General features: G+C 49.0%; 2 protein-coding genes across 3 annotated transcripts in view; one reads left to right on the forward strand and one right to left on the reverse strand.

Moving 5' to 3' along the window:
• LOC125955789 (eukaryotic translation initiation factor 5B) overlaps positions 1-17,099 on the reverse strand; it is a 69,084-nt gene extending 51,985 nt beyond the window's left edge. For both annotated transcript variants that reach the window (XR_007469110.1, XM_049686975.1), the window contains exons 1-3: positions 16,697-17,099; positions 13,735-16,620; positions 13,519-13,651 (exon numbers count right to left, since the gene is read on the reverse strand). Coding sequence is in view for 1 of the 2 variants with exons in the window: in XM_049686975.1 (XP_049542932.1) it covers positions 13,519-13,651; positions 13,735-16,620; positions 16,697-16,764 (3,087 nt within the window). In the remaining variant the exon portion in view is untranslated. The remainder of the gene's footprint in view (positions 1-13,518; positions 13,652-13,734; positions 16,621-16,696) is intronic.
• A 373-nt stretch (positions 17,100-17,472) lies between these two features.
• Positions 17,473-21,569, forward strand: LOC125955579 (uncharacterized). The gene is given in 4 exon segments (XM_049686716.1): positions 17,473-17,508; positions 17,566-18,640; positions 18,676-18,771; positions 19,000-21,569. Coding segments are annotated over 4 exon segments (3,690 nt in total). The 3' UTR covers positions 21,483-21,569.
• Positions 21,570-22,824: the final 1,255 nt, after the last annotated feature.

Here is a 22,824-nt window from a genome sequence, read left to right on the forward strand (position 1 = left end):
ACGACTCGTAATTGGACCATGTAACCCGTAATCCGTCTAGAATCGCCTCCCGAAATACTTTTCCAGCTCGAGTTACAGCATCCGCTCCAGAAGATTAAAATTTCTATATATATGTACATGTGTCCACCTTCATCAACCTGCCCGGGGATAAATAGATATTCTGATAGAAAAGCTATTTTCCAACCCAAAACCCTGGAGCAGAGACAACCGGGAGGGACTCATTATCCAACAATTTATTGTAAAACTGCAGTGGGTTGCTGTTTCTGCTGATGCTGCTGATGCTGCTGCTGCTGCTGCTGCTGGGTGCATACAATTCACTGTAGTTGTGCGAAGGTGTGTCGGTATGCGTGTATGTTTGTGTGCGCACTTTGCCAATTTTGGGTGGGCGTATGGACGTAGCGTAGGAAGGCAGCAGCGAAGGCAGAGAGCGAGCGCGAGATAGCAAACTACTGTTTGTTATGTGCAACCTCCGGCATCCTACCACCACCAGCATTACACCAGCGCCAGCGCATGATGATGAGATGGTGGGGGCCAAACGGTTGCGGCGTCGGCGTCGGTGTCAGCAGTGTCCCTGGCAACACTACTACTATCTGCACATTCCCGATTCTCTACCATTCTCTCGCTCTGTCGCCCTCGATTCTCAAATCCCGATCTCCACTTATATTACCGAACCAGGCGAGTAGGCAGGCCAGCCCGGCCAGTCACAGGTTAGCTAGCAACGTGCGACACCTTCTCTTGCCTCGTCGACAGCGCTAGGCGGTGTTTCTGAGAGTTTCATTCATGGATTTATGTCATCGCCATCGGTGTGGTACAACAGCAAGCGCTCTGTAGGTAGTTGGTATAAGCTTCGTGCTCTTGCTGCTCCATCTCAAACGCTCGCACCGTTGGATAAGCTCTTTCTCGCTCGTTGCGCGAGAAGAACCGGCATTTCCATTCACAATCTGGCACACGGAGCAGCAACAGCACCAGCACCAGCAGCAAGTGGCAATGGCCTAGCAACGCTCTGAACACCGGGGCGACATAAGACATATGGCACACCCAGCATCAACCATGGTGACTGTAGTGGTGGTGGTGATGGTGGTGATGGCGGGGATGCACCAAAAGGGTCAACCGCGGCGAACGCAAGGTGCGGGGAGCTATAGCGATAGAGAGACAGAGTGAGAGAGAGTGACGAGAGAGCAACGGAGCGGCGGACTGTATCCAATTACTTTCATTGATATTTCATTCATTCCCCCCTCCAGTGGGAGGTGGTTACATACATAGGACGGGGACTACTAAAGCACGTGGGACTATTCCAACGATTTCCATTTGCCCCCTCCCTGTGTGTGTTTCCATCGCTGGTGGCGCAAAAACGCGACGGAGCCAAGTTACATAACGGAGTGGGATTGCACACAGTGTGCACGCGGCAACGAGACAAGCGGACAAGGGGGGTCGTTCGTTCGTTTTTTCTTTTCTCACAGCACTCGGTCAGGAAACTAATTAAAACCAAAATTACACGATATTCACGAGTTTGATGATACACACGGAACGAGTTTTTGCAACCCTATTTGCTATTCGCTTATTATTTTAAAAAGGGGAAGTTAAAATCGGTTTGATGTATGATTAAAAACCGCAGAGAATACTATCTCTGCGCCGCAAAACAGATCGATAGAATTTACTCTGCTGTTGATTGTATTTATTCATCATCATAATATATCTTGTTTTCTGTCTTTTGGACTTTTCATTTTGTTCTAGAATCCCGCTGACGGGAGGGAATCGAACCATGGCTTGATTACATTCTATCCTGCGCCTTTATCAACTGCTCTACGAACCATCTGCAACAAACAGTGAGTGTGTGCTGTATGCCAAGTAACTAATTGCACACCGTTTTCTCACTGGAATCAATTCGGAAGGAGCGTTCTCCCACGAGTACGCATTGCGAAGGAACGGGGAGAAACAAGGAACACATTCTTCACAAAACGCGCCCCTACCCGGGTCTTGACAGTCCGTGACTCGCACAGGATGGATGCAACGTGGTGTCGATAGGCTGACGAGAGGCTACGAGAAACAATAACGCCACGGAACACGGAAAGAAATTCCACAATCACGATCAGCACCAACGATTCTCGGGCGCCAATTTTGCGCCTGTGGGAAAATATGTAGCAAACAGGCTAAACTCCTTTTTACGATCCTCACCACGGCCACGGAGGCTCCCAAGAATGTGCGCCTGTGGTCTCGGGGGGGGGACGCGCACTCCCATCCACACGCCCGGTGATCGGTCGTTATGGGAAAAAAGTTATTATCATCATTATGCTCATTCCCCCATTCCCCGGCGAGCAAAGGGCCACATCCCGGTGAACCTGGCGGCGGCGCGCGCGCGCACGTTGGTGTGATTGGAATGCGAAATGGAATGCCGCTGCCATACGTTCGTGCGTTACGAATCGACAGCCGGCACCCCGGGCAGCAGCAGCAGCATCGCCACATATATGCTAAAGTGCTGCTGCCACAACGCGGCGCACATAAAACTTTCCAGCCAGCGAGTGGCCAGACAACTGAGAAACCTGGCCAGTGGCCGGTGAAGGAAGAAATCGATGCATTGACGACGCTGCAACGTTGGAATCGCGTCGCGTCGTGTAGAGGCTACACAACGCACGACGTTGTGTCAATCGCTTTTGAACCGGACGTAATCAACCAGGAGGCACCACACCATAAATAACCCCGCAGTCGCGGTCTATGGTGGTACTAGTTAGAGGTGGAATTGAAGAATTGACAAACCTACTACCGGTGCGTGATCGTGAAGAGGAGTAAAGCGGATACACTTCGTGGCGTGGTGTGCCGGCCGCGCATAAGTCGTGATCGTCTGTCACACCTCGAATAGGCAACATGCATCCCACGTTCGCTACACATCTCTATGGAGCTCAATAAATCGAGAATCATCTCGAGGTGCCCGTTCCTCGGCGACCACATTCACTCGTAAACACAGCAAAAGCACCGGCGAAGGAGATTGACAAACGGCATTACTCCCGGACACACACAAACAGAGACTGACATAGTTGGATCTGGGATAGAGGAAGGCGTAACACAACACTATATAGCGCGTGGTAGTATTCTAGTATCTGGCTAGGATCTACAATCCACTGCGTGTTCTCTCTCTCTCTCATTCGCTCGGTGATTGATATGTCTCGAGTTACGATCACGACCTGTCACGGCCGAGTGGGTGACAGGTGGTTTACAGTGCACAACACCACATACACCCATCTCGGTCACGGTGTGCCTGGCAGCACGGAAAAGAGTGCAGCACACCAACCAACCGCCATCATGCGATTCGCAATGGACCTTCGCTGGAACCGGTGATGGCTGTTGGTTCTTATGGCGCACACGAACGAACTAGAGTTGAGCGCCACGATATTGAATGCGATATATATTGAGTGGTGGTACCCGGTGATGACGTTGGTGTGACCTTTCCATCCGCGAACAAACCAACAAACTATGTTCCATGTAAGGGTTCCAGTGGAGCAATTAAGAGCATAAAGGTGAAACCGTGTTGCTGTGGCGGATCCCATCAGACTGTTCCCTATTATTGCTTAGCAGAAGTCAACTCGATCTAGCGTAGTGTACATTTCTACGCTTTATTGCTATATATTAGTACTATGCTAAAGCTGCAAAGTCTAAGTTTATTGCTTATTATTATTGGGCATTTATTTAGCTTATGTCTAGTACTAATTTTGATTCAGATCCAGAATTAACTAGCGAACGATTCTGATGAGAGTCTGTACACAAAAAGGCATATCGTCCCGCATCTCGTGGAACGATTGATCGGTTTTAATGTTTGTTGACACTAAACCCTCGCAAAAGATGGGCTCTTTAAAGAAGGGCGAAGAACCAGATCTGCTCACCTAGTGCTGCAACAATGTTGCGGTGGCTTCGTTCTCGCAACGAACAAAATCACCCGATCTATGCTAATTGTGTGTGGACTCCTAATTGCAAGTCTGGGCAGAACGCAGGTTAAATCCTGATCCTAACGATCCCAGAGACAACCGTACTTTTCTCTCTCTTTCTCGAGCACATCCCACATTCAGGGCGCGTTCGTACGCGGAGGTGTTTGCAATGCACCAGTATAATGGGCCTTAAATCGAACCCGAGAGTCGAGTGCACAACGCAGAAAAAAAGCGTGGACCAGGCAACAACCCACTGCTGCTGCTGCTGCTGCTTTGCAACAATTCAATTCAGCAACGATGTATCATTTCTCGCTCGCTACGGAAAACCTCTATATAATCACCATCATCGAAACCATATTCTGTGGCTTTTGTGGCCAATTCCAGCGGGGCTGGTAGCGACGGACAGAAGGTGATCTCGCACTCGCGTCCCCACGATGATCCCCGGCAATGGCAATGATCGCGCCCAACCACAGCAGGCACCGTAACGCGCCCTGGGGATCGTGGTTTCACTCTTTTACGGTCGTTACGTGGCGATGGTTCAGGATCGTTTGCCGATTCGATCGCAATAATGGAGTGCGCGGCGCGCCGGATCCGTGATCCGCGATCGGTGCAGTTGCATCACACACGCCACGCCACCAGAACGTGACCGAGCGACCGAACCACCTCTCATCTCATTACCACTCATCGAGAGAGTGCGAGAATAAATACATATCCGAGGATACGAGGAACGCTGTTAGAATGACATTATTATGCAGCTGGTGTGTGTGTGTGTGTGTGCGGGTGTGCAGTCACAGTCGATCAGCGGCGAGTCGTACAACAGCAGCTGGACCTTGACATTCCCAACCACCAAGGACTCCTCCTCACCATCACCACCACCATCAGCAGCAACAGCAGCAGATTGCCCTCCAATAGCGCGTCTCCTTCAGGTAAGGAGTAGAAACACATACGATGCATCTCAATCGATGGCAATTTATGCCAGGGAGAGCTTAACCGCGGTAAGAGGATGAGGGTACAATGTAAGGTGCCGTTCCTCCCCGGAAGGTACTTGGAAATGCGCATCGTGCACAGCGAAGAGTAGTGTTGTTGTGGGGACCAGCAAGCAGCAACTCCCGTTAATTGGAAAACTACATATTGCGACTGATTTATTCCGTGCTATCGACGACTGTCGACTGGCAGCGAGCAGGGATGAATTGATAAATCGAGGTACGCGCACCACGAAGGAACATCATCACAGCGAAGCGTGTAGGCGAGGGGGATGGGGAGGACAAACGTCTTGGTCACTATAAAGGTTTTAAATTATCCGCGAGCTACGTGAATACAATAACCTGCCGCTGCGTCCAGAGGAGAACCTCAAAACCGAGGCATATATTAACGTATTTCGCGAACAAACCAAACTCCAGGGAATGATTTGTGGATGGCGTTATGTAGTTAGATTTATTTTTAATGTCAAGTGTTTAGCATCGAATTCTGACTAAGGTACGCAATAGGACTCTCGTGCATCGCAATGAATGGCAAAAAGGACGGAATAGCAAAAGAGAAAACTACAAATCGATAACTAGCATCTTAAATTAACAGCTCCCTGAATCAGGTTAAAGTTGTCGACCACCACTAATTAATTTGGGGGCCATGTTTCATGCTCATCGCAGTGCAAAGTAGAAAGGTGCTGAGGGGCTCCATAATGATACACCCACATTCTTACCACTGTCGGCGAAACGCAAACGATCGATCTAATAACATAAGGGGCACAATGTTGCTACATACAAAAGCATAATCTTGAGAAGCTCCCAGACATCCGATTCCCAGTGCGCACGCCAGCGTGTCCAGACCGCCCAAGAGCACACAGGTCCGGGCAATCGAACCAGTACGGTGACCACGACCCCGACGACGACGACTGCTGAACGCTCCAGTGCGGAACTGGCATGGTTCCAGCACAAGTTGAAACAGCTTCCGGGCCATGCCGGAGCCGGCCACCATGAAGAAGCCTTTCTCTTCCAACACACACACACACACACACACACGCCCGCCCATGATCATGAATGGATGGACAGCATTTGAATGGCGGTACCACCATCACCACCACCACCGTCCACTCTGTAGCACACATCAACAAGCTATTCTCATTCATTACCTCTTTCTTTATGTACTTTTGTTTTCTGTTAAGCCCCCGTCTCCTCATCGGAGAACCATTTTCCCATTCACGAATTCCCTCGACCCACGCAGAGAGAGAGAGAGAAAGAGATATGGAGCGAAATACTAACCAAGCCGCCAGAACGCCGGGAGTAACTAGAGTGTGACGCCAATCGTCATCGCCTGCCAGTGCTGGAAGGTACAGGGCCAACAACGATTCGATTCATTCGATTGGCGAAAACGAAATGGCGAGCCAACGATTCTCGCATGCTCAATGTCGGTTAGCCCGAGAGATGTGCTAAATGTGTCCCAGACAACACCGCGCCGTTCAACAACCTCAAACGGATGTAACATTCTTACCTAGTTCATAAATAGCGCTTAGTTGTTGGTTGATTCTCAGTAAAAAGTCACGACCTCTGGATGGTCGGTTAGCCAAAAGCTTATGATTCGGCAAATAATGAACGCAACGCGGTATCGAGCACTTGTATGCACCTCGCACGCTCCACTTTTGAACGTTCTTGTAAATGGTTGCATAATATTGTTAAAGGAATAAGTAAGAGTGAGGCGAACCTTACCAACCTGATATTATTGCTAGGCCCATGAACCTTTAGTTCTGTTTTATTTGTTGTGTCTATTGGGTATTAGGTGTATTGACCTATCATTTTCGAACATCCTACATGAAGTGATGCATTACAAAGATGCATTACAATCTCTTTTTTGTAAAATATCAAAGGATCACACTTTTTTAAAGTGACTTCTAGTTACAAGATTTGGTGCAAGAGATGTTATGAAATTATTTTCTATTCTAATCACAACCTAATCACTCCGCTCTTTTCTTAATTTTTTTATAGTGTTAATTAAACATCTCAGACATTTAAATAAATCCGTGGAAATGTAACTCCATGCAAAAACTCTTATTGATTCAAGAAACCAACAATGCCCTATGGCCTTTTGCGCGATTCGTGCGCGGTACCGAGACTGTTCGATCGATTGACCTATCAAACGTATTTTCAATGAAACATCCCATGAATGAGGCGTCTCGTGGCGCAGCTGCGCGCTGGCGCACACCACATCTCGCTCGCACGTACCCGTAGGCTGCACGGCGCCTGCACATCTTTATCGTCACACCGAAAACATCACCGATCCATCACCAATCTCCGTTGTAGTCACCTTACGGAAGCCCACCAACCAGCTAAGGATTAGGGGCGTCCGCGAGGGACATCATTATGCAATCTCTAGCGAGAAATGCATTTCATTCATTCAATCAGGCTCGCGGTCTTGAGAAGCGGTTACTAAATTCATCTCACTCGACGCTCTCTTTCTCTCATCCTGCAGCTCTCAATGGTGCGTTGTAACGAACACCGTAGCTGTAAGGGTTGGTGGCAACAGATACGTGTCCAGTACGCTGCATCAATGAGATGTGATATAAAGTCACAAACTCGTACAACCTCTAGGTGGTGGTAGTATCCGTGCCCAGTGATTACATGTTCAACCACGAAGGCCACACGGTGGCGTTCAACACAACCGCATTGACACGAAGGCATGTTGGTCGCCATTACCTACATAGCAACTCTGTCCATTTCTTTAGACTTCGACTCTCTGAACATGCGATTCATTCATGCCTGGAGCAGGAGAGACAGCAAGCGCTGTCTCCGGTTGTCACTTCCGGTCGTTATCAACCGACGAGTGCACTTTGTTTATTTAGAACAGACCGTCTCGAGTATGTCCACTAGACGAACTCCGATGCGATCCCATCACCAGCGGCTCACTATTTGCCAACAACATCCCGCTAATGGACGCGTAATGGAGTGCAATGTTTTGGGTTTTTACGAGATTTACGCCCTAGATTACGGGGGCCTGATAGCGAAGCTGCACCACCCCGGGTATATTCAAGTGTTGTTTAGCTTCTAATTAATGCTGATCTTAATGATACAATTAAAAAACACACACACACACACACATACAAACACACAGCTCAGCAACCATAACGTCCTTCCCTGAGGGGGTTAACCGGGGGTGCCATGGCATAGTGCCGGGAGTTAATCGAGGATTATATAAGACGCACCGAGCGTCTTGAAAACACCCAACTATCGCGACTACCTAATTGGAGGCCGCTCTTCAGAGCTTAACCCCGTTAGGCGGGATTGACGGTTTGACCGGTTGGACAGCGCGCAGTAGCGAGCGGTTAGGGGGTATCGCAAAGAAACAGGTAGACAGACAGACCGACCAACCGACCCCGAGATTCCAGTTCGCCCACCTTGCGAATGCTGTGTGGAATGTGGAATAACGTACCTCCTGACGCAACGGAGCCGCACGACGCGACAGATGCGAAGTTGTTTTTGGGAGGCTAGGTGGAACCGCCATCATCACCATCATCACCATCATCATCATCATCATCATGAGGGAATCGCACGAAACGCGAAAGCTCTCTGGGGCGGCCCACACAAAAACGCACCGCACCCACCGCGTGTTAGTATATCGCGCCCGCGAATAGGATCGATTGTCGCGGGAGGAGGGATAGGGATAACGGACGCGTGCGGGTCCGCGTATTCATAAATCTTCGCACACACAGACCGCGCGCGCAAACGCCCAAGAAGGTGAGCGCTTCAGAGCGGTTGACACTTGATCATCATGCCGCATTTCTGCTTCCCTAGATACGCGCCGCGGTACCAATAGCGTTCCCGGGTGGGTGGCGGGGAGCGGATTTCACTTCCCATTTAGTTCACGCCTCCACGGCGATGCTAGGAAGTGATGGAAGTATGGGCAAGCCCAGGTTCCAGGCCCACACTAACACCAACCTTCGAACCACATAATATCGCATCTTCCTACGCAATCCGATCCGCTCGGGAAGCATGCCGTCAGTGCCGGTCGTCGTCGGTCGTGCGACTGGCTGGCTTCCGATCATTTCTCGAGGATGGCATAGCCCGGAACTGGTTGTGCGGATGTAGGATTGAGGAATATATTCCCGGGAGCGCTTTTAACGATTTCTCGTACATTCCATTCCACACGCTTTTAGCACCGATTCATACTCGTCGCTCTCCACCTCTGCCTGTCTGTCTGTGGTGCCTAGAAGAGACGTGATAAAATTGTGTGAAGTTGTCCTCTTCCAGCTGAAACAGTGTCGAGTAAAAACTTTTATCAACTGCAAGTTTTCGCAGCGCGTTGCAAAAGGTAGCAAGGCGCAGACTGAATGAATGAATGAATGAATGAAAGAATGCAGCATTTTTGTAGTAAATGAAATTTCGCCAAAACACCCTCATAAACGTTACCCAGAATACCGCGAACAAGCGGCAAGAATTTGGGAGAACATCTTTCGCGCCGGCCATGGCCACTCGAGCCCCCGGCTGCGACTCTAATGAATCCTTTAAACGCTAATTTATTGACACCCATCACGTGCTGTGGTTGGAATCTCGCAGTCAGCTCCTACCCCCTCCTAGCCCCATTTTCGCACCATATGCTAATGATATTGGATCAATAAAATACGACAAAATTATGGATGCATGCCGATGGTTAAGTGGAAGCGGCACCGGCGCACCGGTGACAGCAAACCGATTGAGATGCCATATGCGCCGGGGTTGCCAGCCGGAGCCGGAGAGATTTTTGGCGGCGACTGTCGCCACAATGCTGCCGGGGCCGCCCCGAGAATGAATCCCGCACCCTTGTTAACACCTGCCTTAACGCGAACACCAAAATGTGGGCCGTCATAATGGATGCAGCGCTCCTTGCCCTCGATGGGGCCCCGTACGGAATTGGTTCAAATATTTAGCGCTATTTGGCGCGTGAAACGCTGATTCTGCAAATTCCTTATCATCATTATGGCGATTATTCTGCCATTTCATTCTCCCACATTTGCATGCCTTCGATCGACGATCGGCGAACGATCGAGGTCGTACTGCAGGCGGAAAATGCATTCCGAAGGATGGAAGAAAGAAAGGCAAAGTACCAGTACATCCGCATATCGTTATAGGTGAACCGAAGGGTCAACCGCAGACAGTCGGATGCCGAAGGATATCAAAAATGCAAATTGCTTAAGAATGCAAAATCTACATAAAACAAATAATAAAATTTGCTTCTGGTATCGATTGTTGCACCTTAATTGGACGAATTTAAGTACGAATGTGAAAACTTGGCCACAATAGAAATGACTAGAAACTGTAGATGGTGTTTATTGGCAAGTTTTTTCTCTGATCTTTTTACCTAAGCAAAACGATTGGCGATATTGTTTATTGATGGAAGACCCAATGGAATCAAAGACAAGATTTCTTTATCCTTCCGAACAAATAATGCTTCAGCTTAGATATTTTCTCCAACTATGTTTGTCCCAGTTTGCAAGATGAATATTAATTTTGTTATGTTACACAATGATTTGATCAAGTCTGTGTTAACATTATTTACCTATTGCCTCTCAAATACATAGTAGGATACAATAACTTACAAAAAAAAAACTCCACTTAACAGCCGTCAAATGTAACGAACAAAAGCTTCCAACCAACATAAGGTCGCCACGAATCGAAAGTCTCTAAAACATGGAAAATACTTAATACTTCAAGGAAACGGATAACCTTATCACTTCATTCGCACAACTATTTCATGTTCCCTGCTGCTGCCGCTGATTAATATCATTAAATACGAACCACCCTAATGCGGTGGGACCAAATGGGTGTCCAGGCGCCAGCGTTCATTAGCCACGGTAAGCTAATTACTCGCGGTAACACTCCCAAAAGTCAAAAGCAGACAGAGGTGGCGTGACATCAAGCTAGCACCGCTGCTGCCGCCACTCTTGGTTGCGGGGCTAACTGGCTCATTACCGCAGAGGGAAACGAAAATCGAAAGCACCGACCCACCTGTGTGTGCCAAAATGGACCCCAGGCAAACAGTGCGCCCTGTTTACCTGCCCCGTGTAAGCGGTAGTGCGCTGTGCTCGTCTTGCCCAAAAGCGAAGAAACTGTTAATGAATTACAACAGCAAAAACACGAAGGAAGGTGCGGACGGCATGAGTCATTCATTCATCTCGCCACCAAAAAGGAGAGCGCATGCGCCACCGTACCGACGTCCAAAGAGACACAGCGACTAATGCGAACCAAAAACGTCACCCAACAAAGACTACCAAAAACCCACTGGATTGGCGGTCGCAGCTTGTCCGTGGTTCCTGATCACGCCATGTTGATCATCAGCAAGCGGAAGTTCTAATGAATTCGTACCGAAAAAGGCGTGACAGACACATCGTTGTCACGATGCGAGCCCGTCCAAAACAGTTTTCCCTCCGGTTTTAACGCTAATGTCACTTTCCAATTGATTGAGCAGCGGGGCGAATGGTGGATCGTCGTTTGAAATGAGAATGAGAACAGCGAACGTTGCAAAAATTGTGCTTCCATCGACAGCCTTTGCGAAACTGGGAGGGATGGGGTTCCGTTAATCATTCAATTTCCGGTCGCTTTCGGAAAGGGGGAAAAAACATATTGTTAAAGACACCAAATCCGAACAACAACGGCGAAAGCTACGCTTCGCGTGGGTTTGGTATGGATGGGGGTATGCAAATGATTATAAAAAAGAAAAACAAAAAATATCAAGCAGCATATCAATTGTGGCGTCAGGCAAATGAAATGGGCGGGCATGGAACACAAAAGGTGGTAGCAAGTTTCCACAACGCAAACCGAGCTCAGTCCTCGATTTAGTAGCAGCTGCTTTCGTCGGTTTATGCTTAGTAGGTCGAAATAGCACAACAATAGCACGCGAGACCGCAAGTCGGAGTGAAATGGCTGGCAGCTGAAATGAAAGCGAAAAACACTGGAGGCCACAAATGTAATCGGACCCGCGGACAAACGAGCGAGCGAGCGAGCGAATCGGGAAATCACGTGGCGACAGCGGATGAGAAATCGCACACGGCACTATCGCGCACCACAAATCGGTCCCATTCAATCGTGACTGCCGATTTCATTCATAAAAACGAGGCGCTGTAACGCAAGACAGCAGACAGCAGAGGGCTCAGTGGCGCTGGGACTAATCGTGCCGGTGCCTGTCGAATGAAGTAAACATGCAACGATGATCACTGCCTTCAAAGGGTCTTGCCAATGATCATCGTGCACGTCGACGATCGCGAAGATGTTGTTTGTCATCGACATTCCCGTCGGATTACGGAGCTGTTGATCTTCGTGGAGTGTGTTTTACACAGCCGGATCGAGCATGAAAATACAAACAACGAACGAGCAGCAATAAACAAAAATAAGAATGTGTATGCATGGCATTCTGCACTGATAAGAGCTGCAGAAATAATTCTTCTACCGATAACGTTCAGTAGCTTCCCTGAAATGGGAACTGATCACGTAATCTGGACTCAGATTAGAGCCGCGTCACTTCCGTAAAGGATTTGCCCTGCTTAAAAACTGCCCTTCTCTCACTTAAAGCCCAGCCATTCTGCGTTTTCAGTAGCGAGATGATAATCCGATTACGTGTCTCGGGAACGGTGTTCTCCAAAACACGAAATGCTGACCGATCACATGATCTCTTAAGTCCCTTTTCCGAAGGGAAATGTTAAATAAAAATGTTTACCGTGTTACGTCGAGACTGGCGATTGAGAAAATGGATACTTCTGTAATCTGAGGCCCACAATCCAAAATAAAATGGAGATTGATCGGAATATGAAATACGAGTAAATAGTTAATTAAAACTACGGATAATTCTACATCTGGACATTTAAAACAAAATACATCATTTTTTCGAGCAGTTGAAATTCTGCTCGAACGGTTTGAAACCTTGCTATAGATTTTTAAGTTTAGTACAAGGTACTTTAAAAAGACAGGTAGCTTTATCCAGAACAAATCCCCGATTTTATTTTAGAAAAAACTTCAGAGTTTGACATTCACGGGATGGTGGGATGTTTACTTCGGGAACGCTCTTTTCGGAGCTGTTTTCGCTTTTCTGTGGTATTACGACAGTTCAAATTCACGAAAAGTGGCACGAAAGTTAAAGTTTATGCAAATATTCTCAAAATTCTTCATAGTGTTTCAATATGGTATCGGTCCGTAGGTCTTGCCACCCGGCCTAGAACAAGAGCTAGCTAGCGTTCCTGGACCGTGCTCACTCGCTGTAAAACACAACTCGGTCGCTCGAATGATCTTAAATAGAGAGATGAATCATTTAAACATCCGAAAAAGAGTGAAATCAGGTACTTTCCTTGATAAAACCACCAAACTTGTCCATATCTTCTTCTTCTTCTTCTTGAAACTCACGTGGTTTTGTTGATAAAAGTGCCCTGCTATGAATGTCAAAAAAATTCAAAATGGTGACCTGTCAAAGCGGTTAAGATGCTACCTGTCTTTTTAAAGTACCTTGGTTTAGTAGATGCATTCGGTTAAGGGCCCCCGATCGCACGCTTGCCCACATTTCAAAATGAAATTGATAATTTTGCCCCGCTCTGAAGTTACACAATTCGCCAACATTTGAAAATAATGAATTTTGTCGCTGTAGTACTTACCGGAATCTTGGATGTCCGCAGAAACTCCAGTAACGCTTCGAGCGATCCCAGAGTAGATGCCTGCACGTGAACACCACGATCGCTTAGCCTAATACTGCTAAGAGCAGACTTTAAGTCGCGAGACACTATTTCCCTGAAAAATCGATCAACACATTAATCGAAATTTATTAATAAGCTACGCGTGGATAGCCAAAGCAGAGCATGGCAAAAACTTACTTAAATATTTCCACCTCATCCGGCTTTTGCGCTATCTGGAGGTTCAAGCCGGCGATCGCTTTCTCTAGCTCTTTGGCCGCAATCTTAACGCCCTGAGCTGCCTCGATCTCACGATGCTCAATGTACGCGTTCTTTACGCGCAGCTCCTTCATTGGCTGTGGCATCAGTAAAGCCTTGATCTGCGTTACGATCGGACCCTCGGTACCAGCCAGAATCATGGTATCACCCTCGCGTAACCGCCCGTTGATGAGAATGGCATCGATTGTCGTACCAAGACCCGGTATGGCCTTCACCTCGAGCACAGTCGCCTGGAGATCCTCACTGTACATCAGTCGCTTGGCAAGCTGCTTCTGACAGAACTGAACGATCAGGAACAGCAAATTACCCATACCCTCTCCCGTGATTGCACTGGTCGGTACGAGGGAAACGTACGTCTTCGGATCCGGATTCTCGTAAAACAGGGCCGCATTCAGGCCCTGCTCGGCAAACTGCACGATGATTTCGTTGGTGCGCTTTGTGAACTCGAGCTGCGTATTCGACGCCTGGCCCTTCAGAATGTCCCGCACGTCCTTTCGTGCCATCGTACTCCAATCGTACAACCGATCGATTTTGTTCAGAGCGACCACAAAAGGCGTTTTCTTGGATTTCAGCAGATTGATAGATTCAAGCGTTTGTGGTTCGAGACCGTGCATAATGTCCACCACGAGGATCGCGATATCGCAAAGCGACGATCCACGGGATCGCAAATTGCTGAACGACTCGTGCCCCGGCGTATCGATGATCAACAAACCGGGTAACCGGAACTGCAGATCGGCGAACCCTTTGACGAACTTCGTCTGCTCCTTGATGTTTTCCGCCGGCACATTGGTAGCACCGATCTGCTGCGTTATACCGCCCGCCTCACCATCCTGTACGTTCGTGCGACGCAGTTTGTCCAGAATCTTCGTCTTGCCCGTATCGACGTGACCGAGCACACAGACGACCGCCGCTCGCAGATGATCGAGCGTTCGTTTCTTCTCCGCGTCCTGCGTCCGCTTCGCAATCCGATCCAAGGCCCGTTGGCGCATCTTTTCTGCTTCCTTTCTTCGATTGCCCCCTTCGGAACTGGAATCTGAATCGTCTTCATCCGAGTCAGACTCATCATCATCATCGTCGTCGTCGTCGTCGTCCTCGGAATCATCGTCACCATCGTCCTCTCCATCGTTATCGTCTTCCTCGTCTTCGTCGACAGACTTTTGCTTCTGCTTTTGCTTTACCTCAGACCCCTTTGCAGGCGCTTCCGCTGGGGCCGGCGACTGTTCCTCCTCCTTCGCTGGCTCTTCTTCACTATCCGATGCATCCCAAGATTCCTTTACTTCTTTCACTTTTGGCACTTCTTCTTCCTTGATTTCCGGTTCCTTCTCGTCACCGTCACCCGGAGATGCTTCCTTCGATTCCGACTCCTTCTCCTGGTTCTTCTTCGGACGGATGCGCGTTCCCGGACGCACCCGCTTCTCCGTCGTTGCCTCCGGTATCTCGACACCCTGTGCCTTAAGTGCTTCGAGCATGGCCTGTGCTCGTGCCCGATCTTGCTTCTGCTTGGCCGTCAGTAGCCTTCCTTCGGCCTTAAGCCGATCGCGGCGCTCCTTCTCGCGTTGCTTCTTCTGCTCCTTGCGTTCCTGTTCCAGGCGCAGTTGCTCCAGTCGGTACGCTTCCGCCTGCTCCTCGAGCAATCGTTTCTCTTCCTCCGCCTTGCGCATCCGCTCCTCTTCCTCGCGGATGGCCTTCAGTCGTTCTTGCATCACAGCGAGAGCCGCTTTGTTCGGTTTTTTCTTCTTGCCATCAGCGGCTGCACTAGTGGCTGTGCCACTAGCACCATCCGCCGCTGCTTCATCAGTAGTCGACGTGGCACTGGGTTCTTCCTTCGTGGCCGGTTCGGCTACTGCACCAGTCTCCTCCTTCTTGCCACCGGCTTTCTTTTTGCCACCCTTTTTGCCAGTCTCTGGCTCGGTTGCCTCCACCGAGCTAGCCGCTGGCGGATCTTCGGCTGATGGTTGCCCATCTTCCTTGGCCGCCCTTTGACGTTCCTTTTTCTCCTTCTTCTTTTCAGCCGCCGTCTTTACCGGGGCCTCACCGGTTGCTGGTTCCTCAGTGGCCACTTGCTCCACCGTTGCACCAGACTCAGTCTCGGTTGTGTCCTTTTTTTTCTTTTTATCCTTTTTCTTCGACTCCGAGGGTTGCTGCTGCTGCGACTGTTGGGGCTCTTCCGGTGCCTTCTGGCCAGAGTACTCCATGTTCAGCTCAGCCAGCATTCGCTCGATCTCATCATCCTCCTCATCGGCTTTCTTCTTCTTCTTTTTGCTTTTCTTTCCTGCCTTGCCACTCTCCGTGGCTTCGGCTGCCTCCGTTTCCTTGGGCTCCACGGTCGAGGCTTCCTCAGCCTTCTTGTTAGCGGCCTTCGCCTTTTTGCCACTCTTGGTACTTTTCTTGCTCTGCGCCTGCTTCTCCTCACCGTCATCATCGGCACCGTCTCGGCCAGCGTCTTCCTCATTCTCCTCGTCATCATCGTCCATCATAAGCAACGAAAAGCCAACGGGACCGGCCGCCTTGCCCTTCTGCTTTTTCGACTTCGCATCGCTTTCCTGTTCTTCATCCGCGGACTCAGCTGCAGCAGCAGCCTTTTCCGCCTTCTTTTCCTTCTTGCTTGCTTTGTTGCTTACGGCTAGCTTCTTCACGGCCTCCACTACCGGTGCCACCACAGGATCATCCTGCTCGCCACCGGCCTCTTCATCGCTCTCAGAGGCAGCCTTCTTTGCCTTCTTTCCCTTCTTCGATTTTTTGCCCTCATTCTTCCGGTTTTCGAGCTCCGTTTCCGTCACTTCAGTCTGCTGGATGATCTCAGATTCGCTAGAAAATCAGAAAGAACCGGATGAATTCTCGTGATCGTCCTCCGTAGCCCCCCTCCCCTACGACAACGACATACTTCTCCTCTAGCCCACTACCGGCCGCAGCCGAGACGACTTCCTGCTTGCCTTTCTTGGCCTTTCCCATCTTGCGGTTCCTTCACTTTCCCGATCACCGAGGGAACCCAACACTAGGCGCGTAGGCTGCGACAGGATTGCGTGCGATTTCGACACGGACACGGACTCACTCTCGAATCGCGCACGCTTCGCGAAACCCGGCGAAAGTAAACCTGACACGTTGTCTTCGTCGTCGTCGTCGTCAAACCCTCAATTTCAGCCACGTCTTTTTCGCACTACACCTGGTGGCTGGATTTCCCAGTATCTTGCACTTTCCGGACTTACTTTTCCAACGCGCACAAAAATGCCGAAAATGAAGAATTATCCACTTTTTACGGCGATTTCTTACGGCGACAGAACGATTTTTTAACCTCAACTCGGAGATCAAAACAAGGCCCATGCAGCGGACTCTACCCATGCAGCCGAGATCGGTTTGAAGCGCGCTTGGGTTTGTAATTGAAAAATCTTAAATTTTAGCATTTTTCGCTTGATTTTTCAATATTCAACTGTGAAAATATTATTCCCGAGCGTCCTACGATTTTTTCTCGGCAGAAAAATGCTAATCCGCGATTCTTTCGATCCAACTTTAACTTTGCTATCTAAACGCGTTTGAGCAAAAACGGTCGTTCTGCCTTCAAGCGCCTTTTTGTGAAATTTTCACCATTTTTCACCCGTGTTTTTTCGTTGAACGTGGTTTTCGTAATCGTTTTTGATAAAAACTAATCTAAGGACTGTCGATATGGACCGCGCTACACACGTCTCTAATGAGCTTAAGGTAAGGAAAAGGATCTGCACCAGCGAATCGTTTTTAACGATTTCTTCTGGTCAACAGCGTCAACGGCTGCTTGCGGCTCAGGTTTTACAAAAAGCCAACGAAGTCAGCCCACACACGACGCGCCATCTGAAGAATCAGCGGTCCCCGGATGGTCGGAACTCTGGCGGAAGCTACTCCGACCCTTCCTCATCGCCTTCGTCATTCCGCCAGCAACAAGAATCCATAAACATTACGGAGCTGGAGGAGGAGAAAACGATCCACTTGGCCACAACGCCCAAAAAGTGTTCGTTCGAGCCTCAAGAGTTTGCGGCCCGATCGACACTAGCGGAGCAGCAGCGGCAGAAACAACGACAAGCGGCGCAATCCGCTACCGGCCGACCCGCTACTGGTAACGTGCCGGATGCGAGCAAATTTCTATCGGCTGGTATCGAGGAAATTCTGGCCGCAAGTTTCGCCGATAACATCCGGTCGATGGGCCGTTCGCTGCGCGATAGCATTACGGTCGGTGGACCAGGCAGCGAAGGAATCAGCACACAGGAACAGATTGCCGATCTAAGCCTTCCGCGCACGGCCGATTTGAGCAAGTATTCGACGAATTCCCTCTCCTCGCTGGCATCTGGCACAAACCCCGGGAAAGACCTTTGGGACATCTCGCAACCCGCCTTCGATGGTGACTGGATGAAGGAGAAGATGGATGAGCTGAGCAGGATGGAAGAAGTCAGCTTCCGAGATGGGGAGAAGATACAGGATCAGCTGCTAGAGGATGAGCTGGAATGGGAGCAGGAACATGCCATCATACCGGAGCAAAACGCTAAAGCCCGTGCTCCCATCAGTCCGATTAGGGGTGTGAAGAAACCGCAGGCCGCGGAACGTGTGGACTTTTCCTGCTTTTCCGGTTATCTGGTACCGGAGAGAGATGTTTCTCGTAGGCAATCCGAAGGATGCAAAGATACCCAGAATGATAGCGCCTGTTCGGTGGGGGATTATTTCAAAATAATGTCCGATGACTTGAAGAACATGGTCGGTGGTGATCGCATTAGCCCACCGCGGCGCACAATGCATCCGCTGATCGACATGACAAACGATGCTATCGGTATGTAGAGTGTACGGCATAGTTTGAGTTCCATGGGGAGTATAACATATCATGTATTTCTTCGTTTCCTACAGATAGTCCTAAGAGTCCGGCGAAGGCTAAACGGCCGACATATGATAAGGAGAACAAGGAAAATTCACTCAGCGTTTCGAGCCTCGCACGAGCTATCAGTAAGTATGCACCGGACACATACCAGGTCTTACCACATGTGTGTATTTGTCGGTTTTGGTGGATTACAGAGCTAGCCCCTGTTCAATAGCGCTTGCAAAAATCGACAAAGACTTATGCTGACACCATTTACAATCCCAACTAAAAGGCATACTAACCACCATACCCTCTTGCAAACTCTGTCCCATTGTATCGGACTGATAAAATGTCTTCTATTAATAATCCAACAGATGCTATGGATTTAGATGACTCACCACACAACTTAATTAACAAACTGAAGCAAGTGCAGCGCACCAAATCGGAACAAATCAGCACCGCCACTTCAAGACAACCAACAGCCGGTGCGGCTGGCGGTGGTGGTTCATTAAAGAAGTTCCATAGCGATCAAACAGTACCGCCTAAACCTGCACCACGGATGGTCAAGCCGATGGATTCCAAAATAAAGTCTCCGAACACCTCTCATCAACCACTCTCCGATACGATGAGTATTTCGGAATCAATGCTTGAATCCTTCGCCGATGGTCCATTGCTTTCGAGCGGTAAAACATCGAGCCCCAAGGGTAGTGACGAGAGCTTCTCGATGCGCTATTCATCGATGCCATCAACATCATCGGCAGCAGTAACACCGGCCATGAATCGTCTGCAGCAACCGCTCATCGACACATACCGTGTTTCGACGACGACCAAACTATCCGAGGGGCATATGGATCTACCACCGGTACCGAGAATACGGAACACGCCGAAAAACTGCCAGAAAAACATTTTCCACATCCAGCCTGCGACAGAGGATGAAATGCTGCAGAAAAGCACCATGCAGGAGTTCGATACCGAGGGTCAATATATTGCTAAACCGAACCGTAAGCGTCGCTCGTGTTCGGCCACACGGCAAGAGCTGCAAAACGGCAAACGGATGGTGGAGTTGGCCGTGCCATCTGGCGAGGTGTACCGGGATCATCCGCGATCGAAATCACCTTCGAATCGAGCAGAACTGAATGCCGTCTGTGGTGGTGGTGGTGGTGGTGTTGGTGCTGATGACGGTGAGCCAATGAAGCTAACGCTCGTGCAGGATGCTGCTGGTAGCAGTGAGTATATTCCCACACCGAAAAGCTCTCAGCGGACTATCAGGACGATTGCCGAGGTTGACCGTAAATCTTTCCTTGCACCAGAGCCACGCACCATGTCCCGTTCACCGTACAGTTCCCCGAAAGCTGACGCAGCCCCGAAACGTGTGTATGATGAGATCGCGGAAAAGTACAGCATTCCAGCACCAACACTCTCCCGAGCGGCCTCTCAGTGTTCTGGAAGCACCGAGTGGACCCACCGCAGCGACGGAACCACTTTGCCCCTTAAGGCCACCCATAGCGAACTGTCCTGGGGTAGTACGAGGCTGCGGCGAAGCGAGAATCGCTCTTTGCAAATCAAAAACACTTCCAATCGCAAGCTGACAGTGAAAGCCGTTATCGTAGGTCCAGGTTTTCAGCTGTGGGGTCCCGAACAAAGCGTTGGACTGTTTATCCTTCAAAGCCAAGAGTGTCGTACGATCACAGTCGAGTTTTGCCCGACCACAATCGGACCGGCAGTTGGTGCGCTCTCGTTTCATCCACCGAACGAGCTGCACGTTCGCCGGGTCGTCAGTCTGTTCGGGTACGGAGGGGAAGCTTCAGTGAAGATTGAAGGCATCCAAAAGGGACCGAGTGGTCCTTTCCTCGAGCTTGGCAACGTACGCAATCTGGGTCGTCCTTTAGAGAAATCTTTCTCACTTTACAACAAGGGCAGCCTGCCGGCGTTCGCTCGCATCAGTATCGATCGGAAAGGGGTAGATCAAACCCTGCTCGCGACCGCCGTTTATGTGTATCCGCAGTGCACCATCATCGCACCGAACAGCTACGCACACATCAAAGTGGTGTTTAAGCCAGGGCGCCAGGAGATCACCAAGATCCTGCAGAAGCAGGTGGACGTGCTGTCGATCACGAACCTGCACATCCTTTGGGGCGACGAACCGACACGACATCGCATTAGACGTAGCATTGCCACGGCCAAAATGAATGCACTACAAGATCCGAAGCTGAAGGCACTCTCCCAGATTTGCAACAAGTTCGGTGATGAGCCGGAACTGTCCGGAATAGAGCAGTTTGCCGAGCATGTGTTCAACACGATTCACGAACTGTTCCTGACGTTCCGAGAGTACGAGCTAGTGCTGACACTTGATCGTGCGCTGGACGATACGTTGTTCGACCTTTCGATAGCGGATGAATCGGGTGCACTGTTTAAGACCATGTGCAACCCTTCGGAAGTCGGTTCCTCGCCCAACTTGCAAGCGAACACAGACCGGCAGATATCACCAGCCGTTGATGCGGCTATAAACGCGATGGACGGCGTGCTTGGCTGCAAGCGGGACAGTGGTGAATCCTGGTCAGTACGGCCGACGTCTCTGGTGTTTCGAGCGTCCTCCGAACGCACCAAACAGTTCGTGATCAAAAGCAATTTCTATACGCCCCAGTACTTCGAACTGAACTGCAACTATCGGCAGCTGTTTCGGCTTTCGCCAGCAGAAGGCCACATCCGCCCTGGCCAGGAAGTGCTGGTAAATGTGTCGCTACAGCACATCCAACCGATCGATGCGGGTCTACTGAAACAGCAGCCGATCTTCGTTGCGGTATACATTGAGAATGAAAAGATCAGCATTCCGATTCAGATCCAGTACGGAAAATGAGACTCTTGCCCACGGCTCATACAATTCCATCCTTTTGTTCTGTGTGTACTTTTACCCATCTACCGGGCCCAGTTTCGGGTTCCAGCTTGGGCCATTAGCTTAAGGTTTTCTATACGATTTACACTGTTTTGTGTGTTGTGTTTCGCACTTGGTCTGATTTATTTATGTTTAAGCAATACATATATTTTCATTTTTAACTACATTCTGTCCCAGCAGTTTAGTTTCATCTATTGAGAGAAATTGTGTTTTGCTTCATTTGTTTGTACTGCATTAAATGCTTCAAAAGAAAGGATCGATCGACGCAAGAATAAGCAAAGAAGCAGCGCAGCGATAACAGATTCATTGCCGTTGCGGAGTATGAAATCTTATCCCCAATTGATTTAGCGAAGGCACCTCTTGTAAATTTATAGCAAACTACAACAGTGTCTTAGCTAAAAGGATCTGTTTTTATGGAAGCAATAAGTATGTCGATGGCGGGGGAAAAAGATGTTGTTAACTAACTATTTGGAGGATAATTTCTAAAATTAATCCCATTTTTCACCTAGATTCAATATCTTCCGAATAAGCTCACCTCCCGCAGTTACAAAATGATGTAGAAATCTGTTTTACTAAAGTGGAAGGAATTTCCATTAAAGCGGATACAGCATGTTCTCAAACACATTGATCACGCAACTGAAGAGAAAATTGTTTACATAATCGGTCTGTCGACGCTCCCATTCATTACTCTAATGAGTGCTTGCCAGCGTTTTCCATTGATAGAAAATGCTGCTGCGTAAGATTTTCTACGGAAGAATTGCTTCATTGAGCACTTTAAACGAGAGCATTCGAGTCATTCAACTTTACTTTTCAAGGACAATGATGCTTCAAAGAATCATTCCAACCAGCGTCGATTCTGGTAAATGGTAAGCGATGTTAGGAGCGAGCGTAAGCCATCGGTGTTTCATAGTAAGCCTTTAACTCCCTTTACTTTTCTCGAGCATCACTCATTCACAGTCCATTCCAAAACGAACAAATCAAATGATAGCCTTGACGTGATGCTGAAATAGCATTGCTTTGTTCATTGTTTGAATCAGATCTAAAAAAGCAGGTGAGATAAGCTTCGACCGCCAACAGCTCGCTGCCCAAAAATTAACATGAAATCAGACATCGTTTTGCAAAGCATTAAAACCCGGAGCATATAAAGATGGAGATCATCGCAGATTGAACCACAGATGGCATCTTGTAGTTGCGGTCAGATAGGTAAATCATATGCCGTACTGAAAGTAAATTGTTTTTATGATCTAGTTCAGGTCCATAACCCTATGACTAGGATGAAAATGGATGAAAATTACACACATTCCAC

This window comes from Anopheles darlingi, chromosome 3 (genome assembly GCF_943734745.1).
Source record: "Anopheles darlingi chromosome 3, idAnoDarlMG_H_01, whole genome shotgun sequence".
Lineage (NCBI taxonomy): Eukaryota > Metazoa > Arthropoda > Insecta > Diptera > Culicidae > Anopheles > Anopheles darlingi.